Genomic DNA, 21818 nt, shown 5'->3' on the forward strand with positions numbered 1-21818 from the left:
GAGGACAGAGAAGGTGTCAGTATCCAGAACATTAATCCACTGCAAAACAGAACTGTGGATCAACAATGACAACAAGTCCATATCAGCAGCAGCAACAACTTGCCATAAATGCATCAACTTTAATGGACATTTTCACTGTCAAGTATAACATAGAGACTTGGATGATCTGATGATGGAGTAAGTGATAGAGTTTAGCAATTGCCAGGAAGATATATAATCCCAGAGCACACTTGGTCCTAAACATCATGCAAGCCCACTGGCTAGTTTGAGTTAGAACTGTCCAGGAACAAAGAACACACTACCTGGATGCTACTAATTACCAATGTAACCCAATCTAATGCACACAAACATTGCTGCAGGAGTTCCTCAGGGTAATGTCCTAGGCCTAACCATCTTCAGTTGCTTCATCAATAACCTGCCTTCCATCATAAGGTCAAAGGTGGGGATGTTCGCCAATGAATGCACAATGTTCAGTACCATTTGCAACTCCTCAGATACTGAAGCAGTCTGTGTCCAGATGCAGCAAGACCTGGACAACAGTCAGACTTGGGCTGATAAGTGGCAAGTAACATTTGCCCCACACAAGTGTCATGCAATGACCATCCGCAACAAGAGAGAATCCAACCATCTCCCCTTGACATTCAATAGCATTACCATCGCTGAATCCACTCACAATCAACATTCTGGGGGTTACCATTGACCAGAAACTGAACTGGACCAGCCACATAAATACTGTGGCTTCAAGAGCAGGTTAGAGGCTGGGAATTCTGTGGCACATAACCCACCTATTGACTCCCCAGAGCCTGTCCACAATCTACAAGGCACAAGTCAGAAGTGTGATGGAATACTCTCCACTTGCCTGGATGACTGCATTTCCAGCAACATCCAGGAAGCTCAACACCATCCAGGACAAAGCAGCCCACTTGATCAGCATCCCATCCACCACCTTAAACACTCACTCCCTCCACCACCAACACACAATGGCAGCAGTTTGTACCATGTACAAGATGCACTGCAACAACTCTTCAAGGTTCCTTCGACAGCACCTTCCAAACCAGTGAACTCTTTCACCTAGAAGGACAAGGGCAGCAGACGTGTGGGAACACCACCACCCGCAAGTTCCCCTCCAAGCCACACACCATCCTGACTTGGAATGATATCGCCGTTCCTCACTGTCACTGGATCAAAATCCTGGAACTCCCTCCCTGACAGCACTGTGGGTGTACCAGCTCCAGATGGACTGCAGCGGCTCAAGAAGGCAGCTCACCATCACCTTCTCAAGGGGAATCAGGGATGGGCAACAAATGCTGGCCTGGCCAGCGATGCCCACATCCCATGAAACAAATAAAACAAAAAAATTGTTGTCATGCAGCCAACTAGCATCACAGTGGGCTGCATTTTATGAGCTCCTTGGAGATGAGCTAGGAGGTGGGGGGCCCCATAAAATTGCAACAGAACGCGGTGGTAGTGGGGGGGGGGGGGGAGGTGGGGAGCGTGGAGTGGAGGGCTCATTGCCTTCCCGTCACACCGCAATTTAGTCGTGGACAGGATAGGCCAAAAACAGCCTTCCCGCTCAGAGGCCAATTGAGGCCCTTAAGAGGCCTATAACAAGCACTTAATGGCATCTTTCCCCCACCACTGGCATTAAGCCAGGAGCCGGGGTGGCGGGGGGGTCCTCCGCCACAGGGGGAGGTTGCCCAGTAAAACGAGGTGACCTGCCTGTGGGCTTGGGGTTGGAGGGCCTGCTCCACGGGCAATCTGTGGTCCACTGAGGGCCCCCGCCAGCAAACAACTCACCTTCCTGTATCTCCCTTCCCCCATACTCAATGTCCACCCACCCATCATTTGCTGGGGCATGCTGGACTGGCTCCCGTGACCCTGCCTCACTTACCTCAGGTCTGGGTGTCCAGCACTGGGTCTGAGTCCAAGGCCTGGTGCTGTACCGGCAGTGGCCGCCGCTCCTTTTTATGCTGATACTACTGAGCTGCCAGCCCTGTGATTGGCCGGCAGCTGTTGGGGGTGGGATTCCTGTCTTTAAAGGGATAGGGATCCCAGCGCTGGGCTGTTAATCGGCTTGGCGCCGTAGAATTGCGCTGGGGTGGGATCCCTGCCACCTTTTCGACCCACAAAATTCAGCCCAAGAGTCTAAGTTACAAAAGGCATATATTTATATAGATATATATATTTATTTATATAAATGTGGATATAAGAATTTATAATGGGAAAAGTAGACAGAAAAAGGACAAGCACCTGTCTATTTTTCCCATTACACATTCTTATATCCACATTTATAATAGGAACAGTCTATGTAAACTTGAGTGTGTGCAATTTTTACACTTTAGGGTTGAGCCTTTACACGTAGCATACTTCCTTTAGACCTAATCTATTTATTGCTTTATTACTAAGTAGCAGCATATCCTTTATGATGAGTGGGAGAAGAGGGGAGTTGCAGTCGTTTAGCTTCATTTAACTGTTTGACTTGGGGTCTGTTCAGAGCACCACTAAGCCAATAGAGCTGACTGGGAGGTCCAGATGGGAAGCAAAGGTCTCTCTCTTTCTATTCTAACTAACAGCAGTATTTGCAGTTTGGTCTCCTTGCCTCATTTCAGCACAGTCATGTGAGTTCTCTTAACCGTCCTGGTTAAGTTGCGAGCTACTGTCTCCCTTTTTCCCTTACCCCATATCTTTTGATGTCCAATGTCACTCTGATCAATTTCGAATAGATTGGGGGTGATATTCAACTTTGGCAGGGACACAAAACAGGTGATAGATCAACCGCCCATTATATATCTTGCCTGATTTTGCTTTCTACTGCCTTCCATTGTAGAGTTTCCTGATTTCCGCTAGACATGTTGACTATGGTCTGTCAATGCTTGATTTCAGTGGAAGGAAATTCGGGCAGGGTGTATAACGGATGGTTGATCCACTAATGCCTTGTTTTTGCATTCTCGCCAAGTTGGATTTTGAATCGATGTACATCTGCTGCACTGGTGTATATGGCTCTGCTGTGCTGCGTGCTCATGTCCCTTGTTGACCTTATTGAGTTTTTCGAGAAGGTGACCAAACAGGTGGATGAGGGTAAAGCCGTGGATGTGGTGTATATGGATTTCAGTAAGGCGTTTGATAAGGTTCCCCACGGTAGGCTATTGCAGAAAATACGCAAGTATGGGGTTGAAGGTGATTTAGAGCTTTGGATCAGAAATTGGCTAGCTGAAAGAAGACAGAGGGTGGTGGTTGATGGCAAATGTTCATCCTGGAGTTTAGTTACTAGTGGTGTACCGCAAGGTTCTGTTTTGGGGCCACTGCTGTTTGTCATTTTTATAAACGACCTGGATGAGGGTGTAGAAGGGTGGGTTAGTAAATTTGCGGATGACACGAAGGTCGGTGGAGTTGTGGATAGTGTCGAAGGGTGTTGTAGGGTACAGAGGGACATAGATAGGCTGCAGAGCTGGGCTGAGAGATGGCAAATGGAGTTTAATGCGGAGAAGTGTGAGGTGATTCACTTTGGAAGGAGTAACAGCAATGCAGAGTACTGGGCTAATGGGAAGATTCTTGGTAGTGTAGATGAGCAGAGAGATCTTGGTATCCAGGTACATAAATCCCTGAAAGTTGCTACCCAGGTTAATAGGGCTGTTAAGAAGGCATATGGTGTGTTAGCCTTTATTAGTAGGGGGATCGAGTTTCAGAGCCACGGGGTCATGATGCAGCTGTACAAAACTCTGGTGAGGCCGCACCTGGAGTATTGCGTGCAGTTCTGGTCACCGCATTATAGGAAGGATGTCGAAGCTTTGGAAAGGGTGCAGAGGAGATTTACTAGGATGTTGCCTGGTATGGAAGGAAGGTCTTACGAGGAAAGGCTGAGGGACTTGGGGTTGTTTTCGTTAGAGAGAAGGAGGAGGAGAGGTGACTTAATAGAGACATACAAGATAATCAGAGGGTTAGATAGGGTGGATAGTGAGAGTCTTTTTCCTCGGATGAGGATGGCAAACACGAGGGGACATAGCTTTAAGTTGAGGGGTGAAAGATATAGGACAGATGTCAGAGGTAGTTTCTTTACGCAGAGAGTAGTAGGGGCGTGGAACGCCCTGCCTGCAACAGTAGTAGACTCGCCAACTTTAAGGGCATTTAAGTGGTCATTGGATAGACATATGGATGTAAATGGAATAGTGTAGGTCAGATGATCGGCGCAACATCGAGGGCCGAAGGGCCTGTACTGCGCTGTAATATTCTAATTCTAATTTCTCCTATCTCTTGTCCATTCTCTAAAGTCTCTTGGGAAAAGTAGACATAAGGGACAGTATTCTATGGGCTCTATCTAGCATTCTGTTATACAATATGATAAAGAAAATTGGGATGCTTTTGTTAAAAAGCCTGTTTTCCTCAGACCTTCAGGGATGCCTGTTATTGATACATGATATTGCAGCATCCCCAATTGTTCAGATCATGTGTTTTGGTTGGGGCCCTTTGTAGATAAGTTACCTGGGTTTACAGCTTACTGCGGCCTCAGTTTCTCAGACATGTGTCTCTCCCAGTGTTCCATCATGGATTCCATTCAGAATTTATGGAGTTCCACTTGGCAGTTATCATGACGCTTTTTGGTTGAGTTTCCTGATTTTCAGTCGATGGGTGGAGGTGCAGACAATGGCCTGTCAATGCTTAAGGCCTGGATCCATCACAACGCTCTACACTAACTCATTGGGATTATGGGCCAAATTGAGGGAAAACGTACGTTGTAACTCGACAGTGCAGAACATCTCTCGATGCAATAAATTGAGGTATAACACACTCATCATCCACATATTCAAAATATTCAATACTTAGATTAAAAAGTTGCCTAGTTTTTTTTAAACATTATTTTAACTCTCCTTTCCTTCGTTTGGATTCTACATACACCTAACCATCATCTTGTTTTAGGATAGGCTGATATCTTTCCCAAGCTTCTGCCAATGGCACCAGGAGGTGACTCGCCATACAGTTTCTTCAAAACTGGACCTCCTGCAGGAAAAGGAGAACTGCCAACAATCTCATTAGATTATCTGTTGCTCATTACATCATCATACCACAAACACCACATATAAGTCAGAATTCTATTTACTATTGCAATACATATAAGTATAAATTATATTCTACGTATACTTCTGCCATGGTTATGAATCACTGCATCCACTTTTTTATTTCTGAAATGCCAGAGAGGAGTGACTGTGCACTACACATATAAGATATGTTGCATCAGTCATTTTAGCTAGTAAGTGCAGAATGTCTCAAATCCAGCATTCAAACATTCTATTCCCATTTGTCTTATTAGTTATGGGGAACGGTGAGTGTCTCTACCATGACACCACCAGAGCTATAGGAGGCATTGGAGGAGTTGAATTCCTGCTTGCAGCACTTGACACATCCTAAATATACTGGTGTGCCTCCCCCTTCTCAGCACTGGAGCAGTGAACTAAAGAGAGCAAGGAAAGTAGTTTTTTCCAATACCATAAATGGCGGCACGAAATGATTTAACATTGCTACAAAATTTCTCAAATCGCAGCCATCTTGCATCATGTTTTTATTTCAACAATGTATTTTTTCTGCTTTTGAGTTGCCCCCCCCCACCCCCCCCTCCAACGACACAGTCCATTTCCTGGTTAGTAAGGTCAGTTAACAACCTTTAACAATTAGTCAAGGTGTAGAATACAAGAGCAGGGAGGTTATGCTGGAACTGTATAACTCATTGGTTAGGCCACAACTTGAGCACTGTGTGCAATTCTGGTCACCTCATTACAGAAAGGATGTAATTGCACTAGAGAGGGTACAGGGGAGATTTATGAGGATGTTGCCAGGACAGGAAAAATGCAGCTATGAGGAAATATTGGATGGGCTGGGGTTGTTCTCTTTGGAACAGAGAAGGCTGAGGGGAGATCTAATTGAAATGTACAAGATTTTGAGGGGCCTGGATAGAGTGGAGATGAAGGGTCTATTCACCTTAGCAGAGAGGTTAGTGATGAGGGGGAATAGATTTAAAGTGATTGGTAGAAAAATTAGAGGGAAGATGAGGAAAATCTTTTTCACCCAGAGGGTGGTGATGGTCTGGAACTCACTGTCTGAAAGGGTAGTTGAGGCAGAAACCCTCAACTCATTCAAAAGGAGTCTGGATATGCACCTCAAGTATTTTGCAGGGCTATGGACCAAATGCTGGAAGGTGGGTTTAGAATAGGTGGATCATTTTTCGGCCAGCACAGACACGATGGGCCAAGTGGCCTCTTTCTGTGACTTAAACTTTCTATGATTCTAACAACCTGTTCCTGGATGCTTGCTGATGACAATTTGAAGATGTAAAGGAAATGGCCAGTGTGATTTGCTTTCCAATCCCTCTCCTGCCTTGTAGAGAGAGGTTTCTATAGTCATGAAAATACAGTCAAAAATACATCTTCACAACAACCCCCCGAATGAGAAAGTTGATATGCGAGGTGAACTTATGTTCTTGTGCTCCATGGCTCAGTGTTTTGAAGCTCTGTCTCTCTGTGCTGTCCCTTTCACAGCTGTAAGCAGTGTCAGGGACACCGTTGTCAATGGAACAATTCCAAAGTAAGAAGAAAATGATAAATGATTATTTAACCGTATAAAAATGTGGTTTACAAAATTTACACTTTGAAAGGTAACTAAGTCTCACAAGCATCAAAAATGCCAGCTGACTCTATGATAAGATTTGCTTGTCGATCAGAGTCATGGGACTTGATTTAAGCTGCCGACAAGGTGGAAGAGGCAGGGCTGGTAATGCGTGAGAAACCTGCCCGCAAGTGTCAGTGGCCTTTTAACCCAGTCACTGCATTACCATATCATTTCTGAGTTTTTTGACCAACTAGCTTGAGTGGGCATGATGACGACCCACATGAGTTGATTTCAACTCCAGTCTTCAAAGGATTTGGGAGTAATATAGAAGGAATTAGCAGAATGGAGTGCAGGCATTCGAAGGCTGCACCTCATTTTAGTGATGCCTACCTGGATTTGCTACTGAAGGCTGTAAGAGCCTGCAGGGTGGCTCTCTTTCCTAATGATGGGAGGAAGAAGCCTGCAGGTGAAACAAAGAAGCCGTGGCTGGAGGTTGCAGCAGGATTTAATGCTCATGGATTTAATGCCGAAAGCAGTTAATGACCTAAGCAATACTGGGAAGGTGAGCATCGTGGCACATTCACCTCCATCCTGACGTGTGTGTCACCCCACCCTCTCACTTTGCCGTCTCAAGCCTATTTCAGCACATCACTCCTCACACCAACTTATCTTGCAGGTACATCTACCCGTATCTATCTGTGTACTTCCTCACATCGCCATCCACCACTGGCACTCACCTTCATCTTTATGTAATATCATGCCTCTCCCTCATAGTCATCCTCAAGAAAATAATGCTCTCCATCCATTCATTCAACTTATGCCATTACCCTCACTCATTGGATGTCTTTCTCTCTTTGCAGAAGAGAGCACAGAATACAAGGGAGAGGCAGAGAACCGGAGGTGGCCCTCCAGCCATCTCGCAAACAACAGCTGCAGCGGAAGAGATGCTGGATATCAGTGGAGTCTCGGTTTACCTGGCTGTTGGAGATGGGGAGATGGAGGCCTTCAACTACCTGGTGACAGAATTAAATATCAGACAGCCACATGGCATACAAACCTCAGTCATTTTGACTTGATGTCAGCAGGGAGTGAAATATGATCATTGCGTAATGATCACTTAAAACATTGTTACCTTGACATTTCCATTTCATATATTTAATCATCCACAGGGCCTTTAAGCATCCCGCAGGAGGTGGTCCAGGAGGATGACAACTCTTCAGAGGAGGTCACTCCCTCTGAGTGTACACTGTCACAGGACACATGAGGACCGTGCACCAGCTCAGATACTCACACTTTAGTGGGACTGGTAAGGCAGATAGTTGGGTTTTCACCTGGCGACTCACACATCACAAAAGAGCAATAACAGATAGTGCAGTCAAGGACAGCAGTGGAGAGTCTGCATCGGAGGCTGCAGGACTCTCCAAGCTCTGCTCAGCTGGATACAGATGCAGTACCTCGGGGGCTGTCGCTGAACAGGATACTTCTGGAGCAGCAGCAAAGAATATGCGATGTACTGGCAGGCATTCCAGCCAGACTGTGCACATTTGCAGACAGATGGAAGGAAGCTGTCTCAAGCATGAGTAGGATGATGTCACAGGCCTTTGCAATGATGTCGTTGCCTATAGAAAGAATATCTGCCTGCGTGGAGCATCAAACACAGCAATTCAATGAGTGTGGGCACGCCTTCATCAATGGCTTGCACACTATGAACCCCTCGTTAAGTAGGATGAAATAGCCTTAGCCGTTCATTGCCCCACTGATCTGCAGCAAAGTGTTCCTCAGCTCATTGCTAGCAGGGAAATGCGGGTGGGCCATGAGAGGGATGCTAGTGAAAGGGGACATGGAACTCAGGAGTTGGCTCAAAGCACTTCCACTTCTGACCCATTGATTCCCCCACCCCCCGCCCTCAGTCAGCACCCCACGTGCTGCCTTGTGTCCCAGTGGCAAAGTCTGGTTTGGTGCAGGTGGAGCAGTCTTTGCTGGGGCACTCAGGGCCTCCAACACCCAGAGGACGTCAGCCTAGAGCATCTCAGTAGGCAGAGTAGGAATGCAAGCAGCCTGTCTCTACCTCTGCTGATTCCATAGGGTTACACCACGTAGAACTGCCAAGAAGAGGAAGAGTAAAGATTTGTAGTTGCACAAGGGTATGCACATGGATGTGTTCCCAGTGTTAGATTGGTAAGTTTCTGTTTAATGTTTGAGGCATATAAATATTATTTCTTTCCACCACTTTCTCATCTTTCCCATTTTTGGTTGCTGGCTGGCAAGTAACCTTTTCATGTGATGAATGCTTAGGCATGAATTGATGCTGAGCAATGTGAGGCTGTGGAAGGGATGCTTGATTGTTTGAGGATTGCTTTGTGTTGGGGGAATGGTGGGCGGGGGAGGTGGCGGGCGGGGAGGCTTTTGCATGTGGATTTCAGGTGGTGAAATGGCCACATCATGTTCCACTTCCTCTTCCTCATAATAGTCTGCAGGCTCTCTGCTCCGTGCCTTGTTTATCTTGCAAGTCCGAACCTTGCTGCTGTGCAATGTTGGACAAAGTGCAGCACATCAGGACCATTCTGGAGACCCTGGCTGGTGTGTACTGAGGGGGCCTCCGGATCTGTCCAGGCACCTGAAGCGCATCTTCAGCATGGTTTGCTCAGTGACACACTTGGTTGTCATATGGCCTCCACTGTATCACTCCTGGACCTCATTGGTTGGGTTCCTCATGGGTATCATCTGCAACATTTTAAGTGGGTATCCCTTGTCTCCAAGCAGCCAGCCAGTAAGTCTGCTTCAAGTTGCAAATAGCAGGGAGGGTGGACTCTATGAAAGCATTATGGCAGTTGCCTGGGAATCTTGTGCACATCTGTGGTTTTACACCAGCTGCACATTGATGGGATGGAAGTCCTTGTGGTTAATGAATATTCCTGGGTGATCTCGTGATGCCTTAATTTCCACATGTGTGTTGCCAATGTTGCCCTGCACTTATGCGAAGCCAGTTAGAGCCACAAGCCTGAGTGTCCATTCATTCTGACTGACATCATCGCAGACAAAGTTAACACAATTGCCTGTCCTGACAAGCAAGTTATCAGTCACCTGTCTTATGCATCTGTGAGCCTCTGACTGCGAGATGCTGCAAATGTATCCAGCGGAGTCCCGGAAGGACCTAGAGGCAAAGAAGTTGATGGTGAGTTTGGCAGCCACTGGTAAAGCATAGCCACCAGCAGCAGATCCTGTTCCAGCAGACTGCAAATATCTGCCACCACCTGATGTGATACCCTGAGACCCCAGTGTTTTGACATGTTGAGGAAGCTTATCCTCTGCCTGCAAACTCTGTGTCGGGAACGGCCTTCTGTGAGTTGCACCTCTCTGCTGATCCGCTCTCTCCTGTGGAACTGCAAGTCTTTGAACAGTCGGCTATTGCTACTCCTGATGGTGCTGCTCCTGCTGCTGTTGCTGGTCACCTAGGTCCTCACCTGAGGTCCAAAGTAATACAGCATAAGTAGCACCCATGTTGATCTGATAGGTCAGCGCTTCAAAGTGCAGGTCAGACATACAAACCTCCAAAGCTGTCAGTAACCTCTCAGCAAAACTACTGGGCTCGATTTTAAGGGCCCTCCACACTCCACTTCCGGAAACAGTGATGGGGCGGGGGGGGGGCAATGAAGATCGGAGCGGAGGAGGCCCACCACTGATTCCGGCGCCGGCAGGTTCCATACCGATATTGGCGGCTGTGGCAAGGCCTCGTGGCAGCCACCCCGCTGCTCGGCGACGGGACCAGCATTACTGTATGTTAATGCCTACTTATCATGCAGGCTGCAGCGATTCAGGCACAACGTTCCAATCTGTATTCTGGCAGCCTTTGAATCCCCATTCGGGGAAATGAGGTGCGACACCTGTGGGGAGCAGGGAGGAGGTGATTTTCTCTGTGCGGGGCGGGGGGAGGGGGGTTACAACACTGCGGATTGGTTGGGGGGGGTGGGTGGTGATGGGAAGGGGTAAAGGACAAAGGTTCCAAACTTTGGGGGTGGGGGAAGGTCAAATTTTCAAGGTAGGTATTCCAGAGGGGAAAAGGCAGGAATGTTGTGATATGCCATTGGGGGGTGGGATAGTGCAAGGAAAGGTTATTTTATTCATTTTTTAAAAACTTTACAATACTGGCGCTTTAAATTTTAAATGCTCATTGAGGGCTGTCAGACTTTTAAAAATGGTGCTGGACACTGTTGCTGGTGATGGCTCACCCGCCCGTCCACGTGATGGGGGGGGGGCAGTCGCCCCGGACATGGTAATGAGCTACCGCGTTTGGAATCGCAACGGCTCCGCGATGTGGTCCCCGTGCGTGTGGACCGCTTTTTTTATGCCTGCCGCCTATTTCGGTAGCGGAGTCTTAAAATGCAGCCCACTGTGAACAAAGCCTTTCATCTAAGCAGGCAAGAGAGCAGCTGTGAGGTTTCAATATTTATTGACATATTGCCCTGTCATGCCTTCAGCCCCCTCAATCGCCGCTGTTGCTTTCACTGGTGAGTTCCAGGAAACCGTGGACGCACTGTTAAGTTGCAAAAGCCATTTTAATATCACTGTAATTGACTGGTTAACATATTGAAATTGACAACCTGCCTCTCCCAGTGGGGTTGCTTCCGCGCAGCCTGGCACCCTGGTGTTAAATGTGGAAGTTGGTGGGTTGGAGCCGTCTTCCTGGCACGCTGTTAATTTCCCCAGTTTTAAATCCTTACCTGTTCAAAACTCAGGCGCTGCTGCATATTAAAATTCAGCCCATGTAGTCACTTAGTTCAGTTTCCTGTGACAATCCAAATGTTGATTTTAATATTGTTATGAAGCATCAACTCATGAAAATGATTATGAAAATACAAATAGAAAAATATTCTTTCAAATGACATATGTACGGCTTTCTTCCAAACACACACTGGAATTAAATGCTTCACATAAAAATTCTTCATTTATCAGAAAAAAAAATGAAGTCGGGCTTTTTTCCTCCATTCAGGGTCATTTTCACCAGATTTTGCCCTTTTCTATTTGAAAACATTGTGTTGAGGTGTTTTGTATTTTCCATAGAATCAGCTGCAGAGCCAGGTTTTTATGCTGTTTGCAAGACATAATTACCTTCAACAGTGCACAGTTTTTACATTCAGTCTACTAAAGCATACACAAAGCAAAATATTTACAAAAGAGTGTGACATTTGTTGTCCATATTGATTTTTCTCCTGAGCAGGTAAAGAGTTTTAATTAAAATTAGAATTTTACAAAAAGCAATACTTATGAAGAAGGTACATGTCAGCTTTGTTCTGAAGAAGCATTTAATAGAGCCTTAATGATTTGACCTATCGTTCTGTTTCCTGCCTTTCAATCATGAGGATCCTTTGCTGGAAAGAGCTTTTATAACATTCTCTTAAGCGATTGCAATTTAGCAGCAGCCTCTTGTGAACAAAGATTGCTCCAAATAATGTGAACAGCTAAAGAGAGAAATAATCTGAAGCATGTCGACAATTGTGAGGGTGAGCTTTGTATGACAGGGGAACCAATGCAACTGCTTGCTTCTAAATGAAGATTTCATATGATTTAGAGGCGTGTGTGAATTACTGTTTATTGTGCTGGGGAGAACATTTGAATTCAAAAATATATAATTATTATTTAAAGTTATTGTTTGAACAGAATAAAGTCAACTAGCTGAGGCTATTTGAATTTGACCAACCTGAGGACTCCCAAACTGGAAAGCCTTATGGCTTTACAATAGAATGAAACATGGATATTGAAAAATTGGATAGCCACCGAAAACAGGCACGGGAATCACGATGCTTTATTAACCCGCGCCTGTTGCATCTAATGCAGGCCGCATGTCATCTTAGTGCTGTCTGCTCATTTACATAATTTCTATGTGCAGCCAGTACTATATGCATTGTTGATTGGATGCATGCATCAGCATGGGGTCCAAAATCGATACTTGCTAGCACTCCTTAAAGCTAAGCTGCATTGGTTAAAGCTAGCCTGCACCTCTTAAAGGGGAGATGTGTAGTAGCTGGTGTAGGTGCTGGGTGTCCTGTGGGAGTTGAATCTGAATTGGGAAAGACAGAAGAATGTCTGAACAAGGGAGACAACGGGCACCCAGGTTTTTTTGACCCTGCACTGGAAGTATTGGTGGAGAAGATGGAAAAGAGGAGAGACGTCCTGGATCCGCAGACACCCGGTAAAAAGGCAATGTGAGCAGATAGCTGTGGAGGTCAATGCCAGAATTTTCACCCCAAGGACCTGGATACAGTGCACATAAGTTTCAATGACCTTACACAAGTGGTCAAGGTCAGCAAATGCATCTTCAAATGCTTTATCCCGCTAACTGCACCACTAGCCTCACTGTTCAATACACCACATCCCCATCACTCATCCACCAACAATCTCTATCAATCACGCTATACCTAACATGTCTTTGCTTCACACATTTAGTACTGTTGCCAACCTCACACCCACATCTCACAGCTTGCACACGCTGCCAACTATTCAACCATGACAGCCACATCACCAAAACATATTGCACTACACTCACTGATAAACTTCCTTCCCTCCTGCAGGAGAAAGTTGTGCACAACCAAAGGCAACAGGAGCTAACTGGAGGGCGGGAGGCGCTAACCCTCGTGCAGGAGATTGTGCTGGCCATTATCAGAGGCCGTGGCAGGGCTGAAGCCATTGAAGATGATGGCATCCTCATACCTAATCCTCCTTCTCGCATCCCACTTCCTCGTCATCCCACAATCTCTCCTGACTTACAAACTGCAGATGGTGAAAGCATGCAACTCTTACTTTACCCCACTCCCTTCACTACAACCTTACCCTTGTGTCTTTGTTTTTATTTTTTCATGGGATGTGGGTGTCACTGGCATGGCTCGCATTTGTTGCCCATCAGTTATTGTCCTTGACAACTGAGCGGCTTGCTCAGCCATTTCAGAGTGCAGTTAACAGTCAACCACATTGCTGTGGGTTTGGAGTCATATGTAGGCCAGACCAGGTAAGAACAGCAAATTTCCTTCCCTAAAGGACATTAGTGAACCAGATGTTTTTTTATGACAATCGATGATAGTTTCATGGCATCATTACTAAGACTAGCTTTCAATCCAGTTTTTTTTTTAATTCATTGAATTTAAATTCCACCAGCTGCCATGGTGGGATTTGAACCTGTGACCCAGGGCATTGCTTGAGCCTCTGGATTACTATGTCAGCGACATTACCACATTCAGATACCCAGGATGTGCAACCAGGCCAGGCAGTGGAGGATCACCAAGAAGACGGTGATGATGAAGATGCAGCGTCACTTGATTTCACACTCAGTCACCAGCTGAGATACTGACACTTGGCGTAACTTGGAGGCTAGATTAGACGCAGGATCTATACGTGGTGAGACATTGGGCACAGGTGTGCTGCTGCTGGGGCAGGGGACAATCAGAGCGCTGGTGCCAGCTTGCCAGAAGGCGAGGTCACACATGAGTTCTGCTGCAGAGGACTCAGATGAGGACTTTGATGAGGCTACAGAAGAAGGTTGAGGGGTATACACAACAAAATGCTAGGTGCATTGGGAAGCCTGTCAGAAAGCCTGAATTCAATGTCAAGGAGTAAGGAGTCCAACATCAGCTTGACACAGGGCTTTGTGCAGAAGCCTATTCTTTCCAGCATGGATATGGTGACCAACTCCATTACCACACTAGTGGACCCACCCATGATGCAGCGTCTGATGGCCAATGTTACAGCTTCCAATGAAGAACAAACATCTTCCACCAAAGGTATGAGTGTGGCAGTGGAGCAAAGTCACACAAGCTCAGACTGCTGCCATCATGGCTGTGGATACCAGTGTTCAAAGGGGCTTGCAGAGTGTTGCAGCAGTCCAGCAATCTGTCCTCCAGAAGATTACTAGGATTGCTGAGGCACCTCCCCAGGATAGTTGCAGTAGCACCCTGGAGCAGGAGCCTGCTGTCCTCTCTCAGGATGACAGCATTCATACTCCCACCCTGTCTCTCCGCCAATACTCTTGCTGTTGCCTGTCAGCCAGGCAACCCAGACTGCTGCAGCCCAAGCCGAGATGGTACAGCCTGCAGCTGGACCTTCTCAGCCCAGAGCTGCCTGAGGACATCCTCCAAGGCATCTGCAGTCACCTACACTGGAAGTCAGCAGGTTTCCACCAGTCATGCTGCAACCACTGGGGTAGCACTGCATAGCAGTACTAGGCCAGGTAAAGACACATGGAAAACAAGCATTAAAGGAATGCACAAGAGTGATTAGATTACATTTGCATGCAATATGGAATTGTTTGATTTATAAATTTGGTTTGGAATGTTTATTTTGTAGTGGCTTTATTTTTGCATTGTGTTCAATAGAATGATGTGATGATCAGTGATGTAGGGAAGGTAGAAGTGTGGGATTGTTGATGAATGGGAAATTTATAGTTGCAGTTACGTGTATCACACTTGAATGAATTCTTCACCTTCAGCCCAGGTGGCAAGGGATGTCTAGATTGCTGTCTCCCTTCCTCTACCTTCTCTTCCACCTCCTCCTATTCCTCCTCCTCCCTGTGCTCCTGCTTCTCAGCTTCTTGTGTGATAGCTGGTGGTAAGGGTTGTCCCCTCATAATGATGATGTTGTACAGCATGCAGCATATCACCACAATTCTTGAGACCCATTCTACTGAGTACTGCATGGTTCCTCTAGAGTGGTCCAGGCAGTGGAATCGTTGCTTCAGCATGTCAATGATCTGCTGTCTCATGTTTATTGCAGCAGCATGACTCTCATTGTATGCATGCAATGCACATGTGCGTAGGTTGTGAACCAGAGCCATCAGCCATGTCGTCAACTGAAAGCCTTTGTCACTCAGTAGCCACCTTTTGATTTGCCATGGTGGCTCAAATGCAACTGGCAAAGTGGACTGCCATAGAATGAAAGCATCATTACTGCTGCCAGGATACTGGGCAGTGACCTGCATGATGCAGTGCCTATGGGCACACAACAGCTGCACCGTGAACCTTTCAGTTCCAGTACATGGCAGAGTTGGCACATCACACCCCCAAAGTAATGTGCGTGCACTCAGTGGCATTCTGCACCATGGGGAAGCCTGCAATCCTAGTAAACCCTTGTGCTCATTCCTCTTGCTTGACTCTGGCAGGAGAGAATGAAATGCAGTTAGCCCTCTTTGAAGAGAGAGCCTCAGTGACTTCCCTTATGCAACAGTGGATAGCAAACTGTGAGATGTTGTTAATGGCTACAGCTCCAGCCTGGAAGGAGCCAGATGCATAAAAGTTCATCGCCATGGTCACCTTCACAGCCACTGGCAATGTGGTTCTTGCCCTGCTCTGAGATTGTAGTTGTGGCTGCAGCAGTTGGCAGATTTCAGTGAGGATATCCTTAGTGAAGCACAAACGTCTTAAATGTTGTTCGTCGCTGAGGCTCAGGTGGGAGAATTGCTCCCTGAGCACCCTTGTTGGACATGGCCTCCCGCCGAGAGCTCTTCTCCCCCTCCTCATCCCTATTCTACCAGCTTTTCACACTCTGCGTGGCGTCTGCTCATTCTCCCAGTCATGCTTTATTCCAAGGGAAATACTTATCAACGACCCCATATCTGGGAGCACCTGGTTTGTGCAGAAGCCTTGAAGTCAGCAAAAAGTTCTCAGCAAATGCCACACCATTCCCTGTAGATTTTTGATACTTGTAATAACGAGGGAAAGCACCAAAAATGTGCAGAATTGTAGCAAAATTCAGAAGAAATCAACCAGCAACTAACCTTTAAGTAGTTGATGATCCCTTTAAATAGTACTGTTCTGGGGGGTTCTACTGGCAGCTTAATATTTATTCAGCTGTGCGAGCTTAAAAGAGGGCTTTGAGCTGCAAAATGGCAGGGCCAGTGTCAAATCAGTGTTGCTTGCGGTTGACATCATGATCTTACTGCTCTGTGTATTTCTGGCAGACATTAACTGTGTGCGTGTGCTAACACCTTTACCAGTATGGTGTCTGGCACACTTTGCGTTAGAAGTCATTCATTTGGTACCCTTAACGGCACTCATAGTCCATAAAAAGGATGCTGCTGAGCCCAGTGTACCTCTATTTACCAAAACCCTTCTTCATTTTGAACATTTTAATTAGATCTGCTCGTAACCTTTTCTGTTCGAATGAAATGAGCTCCAGTTTCTCTCACCACTCCTCTAACTCATGCCCGTCAACCCTTGTTTTATCTCAGTGGAATCTCTTCTGCACCAACAGCTCGGCTTTGATATCTCTCCCAAAGTTGGGTGCCTAAAACTGGACACAATGGGCTGGATTTTATAGAGGCCTCGACAGCGGGATCCATGGCAGGCGGGGGGTGGGGTGCATAAGGATTGCCCTGGATGAGGCCCGCCATGGACCTCGATGCCGACAGGGTCCATCCCGATATTGCCGGCAGAGGTGAGGCCTCGTGGCAGCCCCCTTGCTGCTTGGCAACGGGACCATAATTTAAATATTGAAATAAATTAACTTACCTGCATTAATTACTTTCCCGTTGCCTCCTGAAGTGCCGCCGGGATCTTCACCCCAGCGGCCGGCACTGCCACGCTTTCGAATCCCCGTCCAGGGAAACGAAGCGCAACACCTGTCGGCGGGGAGGGATGTTGGTACGTTTTTCAGTGTGGGAGGCGGGGGGAGCAGCAAAAACAAACGCGATTGGTTGAGGGAACGGTGGGAAGTGGTTTAAGGTTAAAGGAAAGAAAGTTCGGTGGGGGGGGGGGTGGGGAAGGTCGTGATCGAAAATTTACTTTTTTGGGGGCAAGAGGACAAATAATAAACAGATTATTCATTGGGGGGAGGGGTCAGAGAGGGAATTGGAAGTGTGAATAAAATTATTTTAATTTATTGGAAAACCTGTCACTTTAAAACTCTAAATGTAACTGAAGGGCTGGAGTCCCTTTAAAAATAGTGCTGCTGCCTGTGAAGTGGGGCTGGACGCTGTTGCCGGGGACGGCTCTCCCGTCCCCTCCACATCATTGGGGTGGGGGGGGGGGGGAGGGGGGGGTCCTCCCTGGCCATGTAAATGAGCTGCTGTGTATAATATCGCGTGGCTCCGTGGAGTAAAATCCGTGCGTGCGTGTGGGCCGTCATCCTTTATGGCCGCTGCTGGCAACTTAAAATTCAGCCCAATGTTCTAACTGCGGCTTCAATTTTACCATTATCTATTTGATCTTTTACTCTAGGCCCCTATCAATAAAGCCTAGAGTCCCACATTCTTACAGCATGTCCTCACACTTTAAAGATTTGTTTATGTGAACCCTTAAAATCTCTCTTCTTCTCTTAAAAGTTTTACCATTTAGTGAATATATTGTCTCCTTATTCTTCCTCCCTAAGTATACTTTCTCACATTTCTGCACAGTAAATTTCATCTGACATCTGTGTGAATAAAAACAGTACCATATTAAAAATGATACTGTAAAACTAGAACAAAAATACAATACTTCTTCCCCTTTAAGAATGCTACTCCCCAGGACCTCATGGCTCAACTTTCTTGAATAATTTTTCTCTGTACAAACTTGCCTTCAAAGGGTGAGATACTCAAAAATAGAGTCATTTGGCACAGGAGGAGGCCATTTGGCCCATCAAATCCATGCCGGCTCTCTGTAGAATAACCGATCAGTCCCATTCCCCCGCTCCCCAAAGCCTTGCAAACTTATCTCCCTCAACTGCTAATCCAGTTTCCTTTTGAAACCATTCATCGTCTCCACCACCCTCGTAGGCAGAGAGTTCCAGGTCATTACCACTCGCTGCGTAAAAAAGTTCTTCCTCACATCCCCCCTGCATCTCTTGCCCAAAGCCTTAAATCTCTGTCCCCTTGTCCTTGTACCAGCATAAAAATATGAAACAACAATTCTATGTTGCACAGTGGGTCTAAAGACAGAAGCACCAGTGGTCTTAATATACAGATGCAAATTGGATCTAACGATGTCACCAGACGCTGACGGCAATCTTTAACTTTGGCCTGAGTGGGGAAGCTGCCACTGCTTTCCTGCCAGGTGAAACCAGCAGGAAGAATATTGGGAAATTGAACTTAATGTGTAATATCGACATACAGAAGATTTCATTACATTGAGCTTCAAAGGCCTGGGTATTCTTCCAATATGGTGAACTCGACAAAATAATAACATCACTAATATACAGTATTTGAACTTTGTGAAAGTATAATGGATTTGGGTCATTTTGCCAATTGAGCAGCAAATTTGGATCAGCTACATTTTAAATTTTAACCAGTGCGTTTCTGAGATTAAATAACTGTGATACTAAAATCGTGTCCAATCCTTTCTTTCCCTAACAGATGTCAAGGTGTTAGAGAATCGACATCTGATTGAAAGTGTTCAAGAACAAGTCCATGCTGCCCTTTTGGATTACACCATGTGCAACTACCCACAGCATGGGGACAAATTTGGACAGTTGTTGCTAAGGTTACCTGAAATCCGTGCAATAAGTATGCAGGCAGAGGAATACCTGTACTACAAACACCTGAGTGGGGAGGTACCATGTAACAACCTACTGATTGAGATGCTTCATGCCAAGCGAGCCTAAAGCCTACTGTAGATCTGTGAACTATACAACAGCCACAGTTCCCCAAGGCAGGTTGTAAATTCCATTATATATATTATATTCCTTTATATTATTAATAGAACAATTACTGTAATTAGGTAGTAACAAATGATTTTTAAATATACAGAACCTACATAATCTTGGAATACATGCAAAACAGTATGTACAAAGTTTTTCAGACACTGACTTTTTTTCCTTTCATAACAAGAATTTTGGCTTTATCTTAAAATGGCCTGTTCTTTATGAACACAGCTCAGTCATCATTACTTAGTGTTAACTGCACCTATGAAAACCGTAAACCAGCAAAAGAATGGCATTTACATTTTATAAAAAGTGTATAGCCCGGTAACTTTTTAACTATGATGTTACATGACGCATATTCATTGATTGTCACCTAGTGTTCGGATTACAATTTCCACTTGTTTCTGTTGAAACAACAATGCACATTATAAAAACAGTACCTTTTAAATTCTTCAAATTACAGTAAAAATGAATGTAAAATCATATGCAAAAGTAAAGTCAGCACAGTGTTATTTTCAGAGCTCTCAAATACTGATAGCTGTGGAAAACAGGCTAAGAACAATTGTGTCTTACAGATAAATCATTTGAGTTTGCTTTATACACTTGTACAAGAAAAATGTGCGCACTTGTACTTTAATATTTGAAAGCTGAATGCACTTGTATTTTTACAGAGAGTTGCAAACAGTTAAAAGTATTGTATTTGTTATTTTTATGTTTCAAGTGTGTTTTTTCTGAGAGATATAGTAAATTGTGGAAAATGAGAACATTACAGTAAAAAACAAATGTTTTATTGAAATTAATATTTAATTAGTAAATAACTGCTAATTCTGTCATATTTAACATATTCTTTGCATACCAACTATACTGTATTAACAGTATTCTTGTATTGTGCTTTCTTGCATGTTTTCCCTCTTTTCCTTTTAGTGAAATAAACTGATTAAATTTGTACACCAGTGGTGTTCCTGTTTATAACTCCTTAAGTACCAAATAAAAACTTTAAGTTATCCAACCCACTAGCTACAGAGGGTTTCGTTCCCTTCACAGCGCCATAGATGCCACTGTTGTGTGGGAGTCGGCAACATTGCTGCTGTGCATTGGAATGATAATTCATACAAGTGAAAAATTTAAACTGCGCACACACACTAACAGACTGACTGTCGTGCACAGATTTTGTAGTTGTTTGAAAAGTTCTGCTAAGATTGTAGACACTGTTCACTCCCAGTGAATAAACTGCATTTGTAGAATTGATGTTTTTAACAAACTTATCGTTTATTTTTTAAAAATCCTTTGTGATACAAAATATTTTACTCTGTATTATAAAACAATTTCTGCCTTTCCAATCACTTTTGTTTAACATGGTAGTATTACAAAAGAGGTGGTTCTATCTTTACAGTGGTTGGTGTCAAGTTGGGGACATCCTGAATTTTTTAGTTATTGCTATTGAGGGCTTGTAGCTAAATATTTATATTCAGTCATGGTAGTAGTGTTTGGGCCAGAAGTATCTAAAATATTTTGGTGCTTTATGCCTCAAGGGAATCATAAAAGCACTGTCTGGAAAGAGGGGGCAATAAAGCTTAGGCATGACAGAAGGTGTATTAAAGTGTCCCCTACACTTATCATCATTCCCACTACAAGAAAATATTCTTTTATCATAAATAAAATTTTTCCCGGATCCATTATATAAGAGGAATGGGGAATGTGGGAGAGAAAGATACCCATTTTATCTACTTCTGCGAGGAAAATCTCCTGAATCTGTGGGTGATTTTGTTACTTGTGAATGATTGGGATGTCTTCATACATGAAGCAGACAGCATATTATGCCTTTCTTTTTGTGTGTCCTCTGGATTTCACCAATAGCTGTGACTGCAGTTCTTTCATTTGTGCAAAAGATACACAATTATAATTTGATAGGTAAATTGGCCATTGTAAATTGCCCCTTGTGTAGGTAGGTGGTAGGGAATATGGGATTACTGCAGGGTTAGTATAAATGGGTGGTTGTTGGTCAGCACAGACTCAGTGGGCCGAAGGGCCTGTTTCAGTGCTGTATCTCTAAATGAATAAGCTTTGGTCTCTCAAACGTAATGAAAGAACTGTGGTGTTCTCTACTTATTGTGCAACTGTGAACTTACATTTTAAGTTTATTTTTTAATGATGCAATTATTTAAAATTAATTGATTTTAACAATATTTTCTAGAGGTTTGCATGCATTTCATTGATAGAGATGAAACTATAGTCATTAGACAAAAAGTAATAAAAGTGCCAGTGGACGATTCATGGGTTCATACCTTCATGACAGAATTTTGTTCAAGCAAAATTACTCATTGACCGTGGTGAAAGAGGTTACAGGTTACATAGGAGAGTGACACATACATTTTTTTGAGAAGTACGATGGTATATTACTACTGTACACTCACTTTATCTATGTGCTAAGTGGAACTTTTAAGATGTGGCTAGCGATTGGCAAGCTTTGATATTTCATTCAGGGAAAATTATTGGCTGGATTATAAGGTGCAGCAAACAGTTATGGTATGTGGAAGAGCCATATCAAAGCAGATATTAAAGGGTTCTCACCCTGATAGAGCCATTCAGTCTACTGATTTTTAAAAATCATAGTATATTTA

At 44.8% G+C, this 21818-nt stretch overlaps 1 protein-coding gene across 3 annotated transcripts in view; it reads left to right on the forward strand.

Moving 5' to 3' along the window:
• LOC137347433 (nuclear receptor subfamily 5 group A member 2-like) overlaps window positions 1-19954 on the forward strand; it is a 97836-nt gene extending 77882 nt beyond the window's left edge. For all 3 annotated transcript variants that reach the window (XM_068011875.1, XM_068011878.1, XM_068011877.1), the window contains one exon: window positions 18911-19954. In XM_068011875.1, coding sequence (XP_067867976.1) covers window positions 18911-19158 — 248 coding nt within the window. In that variant the 3' untranslated portion in view covers window positions 19159-19954. The remainder of the gene's footprint in view (window positions 1-18910) is intronic.
• The last annotated feature ends 1864 nt before the right edge of the window (window positions 19955-21818 follow it).

The sequence above is a fragment of the Heterodontus francisci genome, chromosome 32 (genome assembly GCF_036365525.1).
Source record: "Heterodontus francisci isolate sHetFra1 chromosome 32, sHetFra1.hap1, whole genome shotgun sequence".
NCBI classification, from domain to species: domain Eukaryota; kingdom Metazoa; phylum Chordata; class Chondrichthyes; order Heterodontiformes; family Heterodontidae; genus Heterodontus; species Heterodontus francisci.